The 12313-nt window shown below is 26.4% G+C and overlaps 1 protein-coding gene across 1 annotated transcript in view; it reads right to left on the bottom strand.

Annotated features, from left to right (window-relative positions):
- Positions 1–12313, bottom strand: part of LOC129960749 (potassium voltage-gated channel subfamily H member 2-like) — a 631583-nt gene that overhangs the window by 366599 nt on the left and 252671 nt on the right. Inside the window, exon 2 of the mRNA XM_056074363.1 lies at positions 3361–3591. Coding sequence (XP_055930338.1) covers positions 3361–3591 — 231 coding nt within the window. The remainder of the gene's footprint in view (positions 1–3360; positions 3592–12313) is intronic.

Below are 12313 nucleotides of genomic sequence, written 5' to 3'. Positions count from 1 at the left end.
CAGAACTTATGCTTTGACAATTTTGTTCAGTTAGATTTTGTTTCCGTTAGCTTAAACCTCCATATTACCCAAAAAATTATTATCTATTACTACAACAATAAAAATACATATATGTGTTTTATTATCAAAGATAGAAATTAAATAGTTATATTAAACAATGAAAGAACTGTTCGTTACATTACAAATACCTCATTAATTTCGTGAGGCTGAATCGATTACACTAGTTTAAGTACATTTGCTAATGCTTAATAATCTATTGAAACTACTTGATAGACTTTAAATGTTGGGGAGAGTTTTAGTTCACGTTGTCTAATCTAGTCCAAAATCAAATGGAAGTATCTAGAACAAGTATATGGTATAGAAGAAAGCGAAGGCATTCTGGGATATCAAGATGGTCATTGCATTAAGTAATCCGACACTCGGTCTTGTGTCATTTTTATTTCATATACATGTCAAATTTTGCTAATCTAACATTTATTCTAATAGACATCGAAATTTTGATTCATCTTCGTTTAACATATGTTTAGAATCTATATGAGATTAATTTGTCATAGTCATCAAAATTCAGAACCTTCATCAGACGATCAAGTAAAAACTTAAAAAGATTTAACTGAACTTCAATTCCAGGGAAAAATTAAAACGGCTTCATTTTTAAACTTCAATTCCAGTGTAGAACGTTTTACTGATACTTTATACAGATACTAAGCCATCGGATATCTATTGTGTTTGATGGTATAGAAACTGCAACCAACTCTCGGTTTCGAGTTCGAACTCTATCACCACGTTAATTTTCTTAGCAATTTAACCAAATCTATCCACTTAAAAAGGAAAAAGGAAATCAGAATTCTTCAAAATTATTACAGTATTCTGCTTGAAGTTGCTACTTGATGTATTTATTTTTCTTTATTGTTCCTTTACACTAAAAACAAGAAATCTCTGGGTTTTTTTTATCCTTTAAAGATAAAAATTGACTCGTAGTTTTACTACGTGAGGAAACTTCAGTATTGAAGGCCCCCGAGAGTTGCATAGGACCTGAGAAAATGCATTGACATACTTCAACTGTGCACTCGCACTTTCATTTACAACCTTTTATCCTGGACATGGACCTGGGGATTTTTTCTCACTTATCTCTTTTCACTGGTTTACAAATTTGGGTTAGGGAAAAAGATTATTCTTATGCTTAATGTTTCTTTCCTTTCTGTTACAATGCCTATTACTTTTTAACCCTTAACTAGGGACTGCGGTCTGTGAGACCGCTGGCGATGAATTTTCGATCACCCCTATTCTATTTTTAGATCGATTGAATGGATTCACCCTGTAGCTTCCTGTTTTGTGACCTTCAATACACGTGCACTTTTTCAACCGATTTCAGCAGATGCTTTTTTAAATAATTCAGTTATTTCTTTAAGTGTGGTCTCTAAGACCGTACCACCCTGTTAGTTCCCAGTGATAAACAAGGCTTAGCGGAGGGTGCTGAAACCTGGGCCCCGAAATATCATCTAATATACTGATCCTATTATGAAGTAGTGCTGCAGACACTTTTAAATGAAGCAGAAAGTGATTTTAGTGATATGGATAATTGTACAGAAGAGTTTTACGATGAAATTTCGCATTCAACTGATTCTGGTATGTATGTTCAAACATAATTAATACTTCTAGCGATAAAATATTTTGAAAAATTCATAAAATATATTAATATACCAAGATATATTAATATATTTATGTGCAGAATTAGATAATATATGCAAGATATAATATAATATAGGCAGAATTTGTATGTTGATTTTTATACTAGTTCTTAACCTGTATGTTTAAATGCCCTAGAAAACCACGCTATGAAAGTCACACAAGCCGATAAAAAAAGGGCGATTTTCACCCATTGTCAATTTTTGTTACTTTTCATATAATTGTTGAATTTTACATTATATTGTCTTCTATATACCTTCATATACTGTAAAATTAAATATGATTTAAAAAGAAAAAAGTAATATGTTTTTTCAAGAATATTATTTATTGTAACATGTAATTTGAGAAGAAAATGTATGTTCCAACGCATTTACTTTTTTCAATAATATATTTTGAAAAATTTTTAAAACATATCTATATATCTAGAAAAATGTCTGCAAAATATATTGGCAGTTTTTCATACTAATGCATTCATTAGAAAATTTAATTTGAGTATAAATGAAATGCGATCTCGTAGACCGCATCTCCCCAGTTAAGTCCTAAAATTTCACCTCCCCAGTTAAGGGTTAATAAAATGAATTGCAGTATTTTATTCTTTCTGAAAGTGACAACGATTCATTTAGTTGACACATCTAACAGCGTTCGTAAATTCATAATTTTGACTCATGGCTTACGCACCAGAGTGTGCTAACCACTCTGTAACATTGCTGAAACTTTTTCATATTATATATATATATATATAATGCATTATGCAAAATGAGATCTTGGCTCTTTGTTAGAATTCACTTGATCCCTGGCTTATATATAACAACTACAACACTGATGTCCGTGAAAAGCGGCTGATGGTGATTTGATAAGCTGAAGTTTTTCCACTGATCTAGTTTGACTCATTAGATTTAGAAGAGTTTGATCTCAAGACATTTTTTATTCTCAATTAGGTTAAAGATCATTCAGCAATGAAATGCAAATATCACTTTAATCGATTTTTTTAAAAAAAATGATAATTAATCCTCTTTGATAGTCTTGAAGTATCTTTTGAATTCGGAAACAACTTATACATTATAAACTATGTTCACACAAACCTCAAATGATTCTTTGATTTTTTTTTAAATAATGTATCAATAAAAGGTTCATTATTTTACAGTTCCCAAATAGGGAAAAACTTGTGAAAAGACTATCAAATGTATCAGTCCTTTTAATATCCTTAATTGTTTAAATAAACTTGTTAATAAAATCACATTTCTGGTGATATTGATGTGCTGAAACTTTTCCGCTTATCCAGTTTGACTCATTAGATTTAGAGGATTTTGATCTCAAGACGAGAGATGCTACCCACAACATTTCGGATTCACAATTGGGTTCAGGAAAGCAAAAGAAAGGAGTAAAAATAAAAGTAGGAGTTTCACTCTCAATTTACAGTTGCGGTATGTCAGCTAGAACCGTCATAATAACTCTGTTTTTTCATTCGAAGTCTAATATAAACAGGAAATTATTAGAAATTAAATACTTCTGTGGCTAGAAAACTTTAGATAAGTACAGTTTAGAAGGTAGGCATAACTTAATGAAATATTGCAAACACATTTCTGAAATCATAATTACTTCCAAATATCTATTGAATCGTAATTACAGGTCCTTCATTTTCGTTGGCGTGTATGGTATAAAAAAATGCCTCACCGTCTTTCCTGTAGTAGAGTATCTCGAGCTGCTTCTCGTGGCACGAGGCGAGGCATTCCTTGATCTGCGCCACCGCCACCGAACTGGTGAGGGGCCCGTGCAGAAATTCGCAGATGCAAGAGCGCTGCATAAGAGAGGCCCGGCTCCAGCCCACCATCTCGCAGAAGCCATCATTGCAGAAGATGATCGGGTAGTTTTCCACCTGAGCATTGGCCACGATGAACTTGCGGTCTGTAAAGAAAAACAGTTCGGTTGGTCATAATGATACCTCACATAGAATACGATTCTTTAACACTTCATAAAAAAATCAAAATTTAAATGTCAAAAACTTTATCCCGGTTAAAGCTTTTTATATCATAAATGGAAAATATCTGGTAATAATAGGCCTGGATAGGTTCTGTAGGAACCTACAGACAATGCAAATTTAGGAGTTTGTTTAATCTGTATGTGAACAATTTATAAGCAATAATATTGACAAAATAAAAAAAACTTTTTCATGTGTTGTAAAAGAAAATGTTAAAAAAAAATGGTTTCCTTAACAGTCGTTAATAAAAATATTTAAAATTTAAATTTAAAAGAAATTTTAGAGAAAATTATTTTAAGAAAATCACATTAATTCTTTTAACACAATCTGTTTATTTCAAATTAAAGTTTTGCATGACTGTTGACTTGTGAGTCAATCAGTCATGTATGAAAAATTAGACAACTCTTATCTACAGAGGAATTTGAAAACGTGAAACAAAACCAGGAATTATATTTTCAAATTTAAACGAGTCTTATTTAAATATGAATAAATTTGAGTGAAATTTGTAAATCAAATAATTAGATTACCCAGAATATTCTCACCCATAAAGCCACGAAAATACTCCCAGGCAGACGCTTACTTACTCTATCCAACGATACAATTCTGCCTATTTTTGGTGGTTGAGCATACCCATTTCATGACACTTTAAATAAAATGGTGTACCCTTTAGTGATATTACCTTTTAGCAACTCCTACCCTTTAGTGATATTACCTTTCAGCAACTCCTACCCTTTAGTGATATTACCTATTAGCAACTCCTACCCTTTAGTGATATTACCTTTTAGCAACTCCTACCCTTTAGTGATATAACTTTTTCGTTCCATTATGCATGTGCGTAATGGTGGATTCTGAGATTCTGATATTTTGCGATTCTAAATAATGCACATTATAATGTTCTACTTTTAATGATTTCACCACATTTTTAGTTTCAACAGAGTTTTAATGATTTGTTTTCTTTTAATTTTTAAATACTTGCGTTTTAAATATGTATATTCTTTTATTCATTATGATTCATGATTCTACAGCATCCATGTCTCTAATAAATATTATTAAAGCAATCACCTGATATTGATAAATATTGTAATAACTAAGTAAGTAAAATGGAAAAGATAGGAATCAGGACAATTATCATTGGTAAATCGATAATATTGTTTTAATATTTTATCATTCAAGAAAGTGACATTATTTTAAATTTTCTTATTCAGAAAATGGGCTATGAGTATCTTATCTATTTTAGTTTCTTTTTTGCTGCTGTGTTGTTAGTATCTTATTTCTCATCCCCCCCCCCCGTAAAAAAACCAGTCTGATTATTTTTAGCTAAAGCTCTTCTGTATATGGTAGAGTGAATGTTACCTGGGTCTATTTCAAAAGACATAAGAAAAATGGCTCTAAAAATGGTCACATTGTAATATTGAAAAAGTCAATATAATTACATATAATGCCAAAAATTATAATATTAATTCAAAGTGTTCAGTTTTTTGCTGATACATTAAATTTCAGTGTAGGAGGCACAACTAAAATATTTTAAAAATTAAATAAATATAACATAATATTTAATATTTAATATAACATATATTGAATATAATATATAAATAAATATAACAACATAAATATTTTTAAAATTAAATTTAATTTGAGATAGTTCTTGAATCACATAGCTACAAATAGCAAAAATAAATAAATAAAAAATGTCCCTTTTTGATAAATTTGTGCATAAAAGAAATGTCAATTTGCGTCGCAAGATAGCAATTAAAAAGAGAGAATAAGTTTTTATTTCATGTGTTGTAGTTATTGTTACAGATTAGTTGGGTTTTATATAACCTTAAACTTTGTAAGTAAAGCGGCTACGGATAATAAGCTATAATAACGCTGTAAATATTGGATATTATTGTATGGGGATTTTAGAAGAAATGCATGACGTTAAATTTCTGTATTTATTAATTGCATGACGATTTCGTTTCATTAAATAATTTTGGAGCAGTTTATTATTTATAAATTATTAAAATAATGCCAGAAATTATAAATTATTCAATTTGCGATTTAGTTTGATAATGCTGCAGAAATGCCATGATAAAAACGTTTCGCTAGCATCGAATTTTTGCATACTAAAAATATAGCAATTAAATATTTTTATATACGTTGTCGCATTTTGTTCAACCAAACTACATTAAATATGAAACCAAATTAATTCTAATGAAATTGAAATTTTCCAATGATAGTGAAGACACGTTCTGATGCAATTCCTTGTTACAAAAATTCTTTTCTTGTTATTTTCTCAGTCTGTAATATATGCATATTACATTAGTCCATACTTCATTTACAATTTCTACATTTTAAGATAATTATATTCCCACTGCATATCATTCGTGTAAATATAGACGCAGATAAAATTCCTCGAAAAAGAAGAATTTTCAATTTTAAGAATTCATACATCTGCATGTAATCTTTTCATTTAACAGAAAAGTAAATGCTTCTGGAAATACATATTTTTTATCGTTTAAACTTTCTTCTTGTTAATTACATAAACTGGAAAATGGAACATTTAAATATTCCATTTTTATAGCATTTTCTTAGAATTGCAATTTTAATGTTTTTTTACTTAAAGATGCAAAGAAAAAATATTTGACGAAATGTTATGTTTTCCTAATGTTTCTTTTAATAACTCAAAACAACCCAAATTTAAAGAAGGAGGGTTTTTTTTTTTTTTTTTTTTTTTGTAGATTTTACTTCCTATATTTCAATTCATTTTATGTGAAAAACAAATGAAACAACTTATTTTATCGTCTGGTATTATGAAATGTAATTAGCAAAATAAATGTTCCATTTTAAGAATAAATAAAGAAATTGTATTTTCTGTTCCTCTCATTTGAAAATAGTTTATTTCTTTATTTATAAATACTGTTATTAATGTTGAATTATAATTTTTTAGTCTAATTAAAAAGATTTATTAAATTCACTTTTTTGTATGAATTAAGGTATTTTGTGAAAAAGTGCTTCTATTCTGTCTTTCGAAAAGCATAAAAAGGAAAAATGTTAGTAGAGAAGCTATTTTGCTTTATTATCAAACCAGATTATCACATCATAAACCTCATTCCAAATTTTGTAAAAAAAATCTTTATAACAAATGTGGATGAACTTTTATTAACTCTTTCTTTAACTATATAAACATTGATACAAATTTAAAATATGAATTTTTTTCAAACAATAAAAATAAACTATCTGTAAGAAGTATAAATAAGTATTTTAGATATATGGTCAATAAATGTAATATAAAAATAAAATTGCATAAGAAGTATTAAAAAATAATATTTACATTTTTTTAGTTTGTGCATTAAACCATTCCTTCTTTTTATTATTAATAATCAGCTTTTTATAGTTTGTGCATTTAACCATTGATTCTTTTTATTATTAATATTTAGCATTTTGTGGTTTATGCCGTAAATCTTTTTTTTTTCGTTTTAATGTTAATATAGTTTAAAAAGACTTGAATAAAACAAGAAAATTAAATTTATCATTTTATTAGTTTCACAAATTTATTTCTTTAACCATTAAGTAACTAGATTTTTTTTCTGTCGATTATTTTAAGTTATTTTTTGTCATCCAAATCAAAATAAATGATAGACAAACAACAACGAATTTATTATTTATTCGGTTCACACATTAAACATTTCAGTCTTTACAAGACAAGGCAGTATTTAATTTATTTTACCACTTAAGTTACATGCCTTATTCCAACATAACGAAAATTTATTTGAAAATACCTTGTAAATTTAATTATTTCTTCAAGGACAATTATGTAAAAATATTATTGCTGCATCGAGGAAAAAAGAATGCGTTAAATTGTTCATCGTTTCTTACAAAACAAACTTTTGATCATTTTATTTCGAGGAATTTTCTTCGCCTTAAATGTTCTCCTCAAGCGTTTAAGATTTAACAATACCAAAAAACAGGAATGCAAGAAAAAAAAGACTAAATTGTTACTGACAGTGAAAAACAAAACAATTTTATGGGGAATTCTTTTTCTTTGCCGTCAGAACCACTTCGGCTTTCTTTTTATTTTATTGAAAACAATAAGTTAATGGAAAAACCGGAGGTACAAATAAACTGTTCGAATTCGAATGTCACAGTGATCTACGAAACGAAATTCGTTTTAGAACGTGCTTTCGACAGACGATTAAATAAGTTCGTGGAAAAAATGCTGTTAAAATTCTATTACTATTTACTTATATTTGTTTTTTTATATGCTTCCATGCATTTCGATTAGACTTTAGAAAATTAAATGCACAGCAGTCTTGGAATTTTAATTTATTCAGCCATATAAGTTTGTTTCTTTACTAATAAAAAAAGAGTGATCACATGGTTAAGCATAAAAATAATTACTGAAATAATGAAATAATTTTATAATACTTAATTACATATTTAAAAATCGAGAATACTCTGCTGTTTCATACTTTATACTGATAATTTATAGTGCTAAAGATTAAATAAGATTAAAAGTTTATATTTTGTAAGATTTCATTACTTTTTTTATAATAATTAATACCAAAATATACTTTATATTAAATTTAAATGAATCTAGACTATAATAGAAAGAAAATTCGTTTGCAAGAAAAAATTGTAGACGTTGTATTCTGTAGAGAAATATTATTTTATCCATATTTAAACTGATAGATTTTTGTACCATTATACAGAAATCATTTTTTTATGATCAGATAATGATCAGATAAAAGATTATAAAAGATTTTAATGCAGCAGCACGCAAGATTATAAAAGATACATATTTTTTTGAAAATTTTTGTAAAATTGTCCATGGATATGAGTAGTCGCATTTAGGTAAATCAACGCATGAGATAAAATATACGTAATATTATTAAATAATTTGAGCAGCAGCATGCATACTAAAAATTCTTCGAAAATTGAAATATTATGTTTTTTATCCTAATTTGAAGAGCGTGAAGAAAACTGAAAATTCCTTTTTCCTAATGCGTTGGTTATTATATTTCACAGAGGAATTTTTCATTCAAAAGTTGCGCTTATTAGTTATCGCTCTCATACGAAAAGACAAACATATAGAAAACCATAACTTTGAAATAAAATGCTTTTGACATTAGAGTGACTAAAATGTGATGTTTAAAAAAAGTCGGAATGTACACATCAGCATACTTTGGCTATAAAGAAAAATAATATGTAATTATAAAACTTGAATATATATGTAAACTATTTTAAAGCAAGAAAACTAAAAATGTGATGTAAAATTCAAATATTTTAGTGAAACGATATAACTAAAATTATTAGGCTTTCGTTTATATTATAAATTTTAATTTATTTGTGCCAATAAAAAGAGAAGAAATTTATCTTTTAATATGTTATCAAATTTAATAAAACTAACGAATTTTAACTTAGTTTTAATATGATAATGTTTATGACTGGAATATTATCTGTAGATGACACCATACGACATGCATGTTCAAAATGTTCCACAAAACTGGACATACTGAATTTGACACAAAGATGTTCGTTGGATAATGTGAGCTCACTAATAAAAAGCTTTTCAAAATTATGATTTAAAATCTCATTTAGATTATAATTTTTATTTAAAACCTAATTGATATTTCAAACATTTTTCTCAATAAATTCTGAATCGAATATTACATTAAAATCCTTTTTATATTACTTTAAAATTTTTAAAAAATTAACTTTTTGCTAATACAAGTTTTTTCTATATATTGCTTATATATATTTAAGTTTATTTTGTAAAAATACTCTTTATTTCTTGAATTACTTAATTTATATTCACTTGAATTGTACATTTTTGTAACAACTTTTTTTACTATAAAATTAAGAGCGAATTCTGAAAATAAAATGATGATAAATTAATCAAGTTTAAAGCAATATGTTATTACAATGAATCAGATTAGGGCTTCGAATTACTTTCACTTTTTTTCTTTAAAAATGTTTTTTTCGCTTTGATCAAAAATTCCGTTTTAAATATAAGAAAAAAATGAAAGTATAATATATAATTATATAACATAAAGTAATCGACAAGTGATAAGAAAAAAATTATATACTGAAAATTGCCCTCAAAATTTTCTTTAACTTTTAATAATGACATTTTTAATTATTTAAAGTTTTCAAAAAGATTTTAAAATCAGTTTTAAAGGTATATTATTTAATTTTTTTTAATTCGTAAATAATTTCATTTTATTTATTATGCCTAAACTATTTTCTTGATTACATTTGAATTAATATAATTTAAGAAATTTATGAAAAAGCAGCATCAACAGGGAGCTACTATGAATATTTCTGATTAAACGTTTGTCAATTTCCGACACTTTAAAGTTTGAAATAAAAGTCAAAATTAATAAGTAAAAGTTATATTTTGCAATACATAAAAATTCTTCCATTTCTTCTGCAAAGTAGTTTAAGCTTGAAATTTTGATTTATACATTTTTACTAAAAGGCTTACGCTTTTCTGATATATTTTACTATGCATTTCCTTTATTTTCTGTCGATTTACATAAAATCGTAAAAAATATGCATACACTCTTCTGTTTATAGCAATTAATCTTTTAACAATTTAATATAATTTCAAATCTAATACAATATAAAATGTGACTTTTTCTTCGTGTTAATATTTTAAATATAAATTAAAAACAGATTCTTCTCAAAATTATATAGATATATCGTTTGGTTTCTGAAATCTGATTTGCCAATAATGATTTGTGTTAAGGACTGACGCATAATATTACTATTTTGCCTGTTTTATTATTTTTTTCATTAATTTTAAACAAAAAAGAAAACAAACTGCTAGTTTGCTAGTGATTTTTATCAATAATCTTGGTGTCCTTTCAGAATTCTTATATTTTTTAGTTATCATTCGCAATACGATTAATATTCTCTTATAACCTTTACTCAACTATATGTTCTTGTTGGGAAATATGCTTAAAATATTTTTTTTTAAATTGATTAAATATAGACAAAATTTTATATGAGAAAAAAATGGTATCATTGAAAAGTAATATTTTGAATTTTAAGATGAGGTAAAAATAATATTAGCATGATATTTTAAGACATTATCGCAGAAGGCTTCAAAAATTCTGCTTTCTTACTAATTTAAATTTTTAAAAAATCTGCAAAGCGCACATTTTTACCCTTCAAAATATATATGTACCAAATTTATCAGCTTTAATCAAACGGTCTAGCCTATAAACCGCCAATATTCTGACACATACATAGAAGCACATATTCATCTTTATTACAAGTAAAGATTATTGCTTAACTATTGTCGAATCATTTAATGTTAATGTACTTTAAAGAGATCGCTCTGTTTCAAACATTAAATCCGAAAGTTCGTATCAAAAAATTAGTAATAACTCTAAAACCAAGATGAATGATTATAGTGACAAAAAATATCCCTATTTTAATCCTTTTATTTTGACTACACTCCCAAATTTGTTTTGAAACTAATCAAAGCAATATTTTTTTTTAGATTTGTAGTAAAATGGGAACAAAACATTAAAAAAAATTCATTCTGAGAAATTCACCTGCTTTCAGTTGATTACCAGCAAATTATTATTATGTATTATTTTCAATCTTCCTTATTTTATCAATATATTCCCTTGATTTCTGAATTTAGTGAAAATAATAGAGGAAAATATTATTTTTCTATACAAGTTTAGTTTATTTTAAATTCTGAGATCTTGATATCTTAAATCGGATTGATCATATTATTTCCATGATACTCAGATAATAAGACAGACATTTTAAACACCACCAACAACAATTTTCCGCATTATATTAACATGAGGATAATCGCTCTTCGACATTAAATTTAAAATTAATCAAACCAAATACACATGAAAATATCAGACATCAAAAAAGAGATTTCCCTTGTAGGTCACCACCCCATTAAATATGATAGAATTTAATCTAATAAATGTATTATTATATATAATATTATTTGCTATGTTATATAAAATTAATTAAATTCTGATATCTTTCAAAAGATAATTGGTGAAGTAAAAAATAAGTCGGAGGCTCAAAAATCTATTATCTGTTTATTTAAAGGCATGATATAATTATTTTCAAAACCATTCACAAAATAGTATCAATAAATAAATATAAAAAACTGTCTTAGGCCATCAACACATTATGTAAAAAAAAGCATGTTTTTTCGTGAGTGCTCAGAAAATACTCAACATTCTTGATTTTTCAATATGTTCATAAAAAATTGCAGCAAATTTTTAAAAAGCTTTTATATTTTTAAATATTTTTGATAATTTCCAATTTTTTTTATAAATAATATTATATATAATGTGCTAAAATAATATAATATGCTCAAATTGATCCTTTTTCATATTGTTCAAAAATATGAATGTTTGACTTCTAAAATTTCTTTACAGCTACATAAAACCAAATTTCTTATATTAACGACGTGTTTCAAGCATAAAACGTGACTTGTTATTACTGTTTTATATCATTGTTAAGAAATTTTTTGTAATATCTTTAATACTTTTTGTGCAGTACGAAAAATAATTAACACTCTCCTCCTATTAGAATAATCATTTCTTTTTTAATTCATAATATTTTTAATAAATATTACATGCTAATCATTTCACAATCTGTTCGCATTATACAATGTTTCTGTTA

This window comes from Argiope bruennichi, chromosome 2 (genome assembly GCF_947563725.1).
Source record: "Argiope bruennichi chromosome 2, qqArgBrue1.1, whole genome shotgun sequence".
In the NCBI taxonomy this organism is placed as follows: domain Eukaryota; kingdom Metazoa; phylum Arthropoda; class Arachnida; order Araneae; family Araneidae; genus Argiope; species Argiope bruennichi.
Note: the sequence above shows the minus strand (reverse complement) of the source record. Positions and strands in the feature narration are given on the sequence as shown.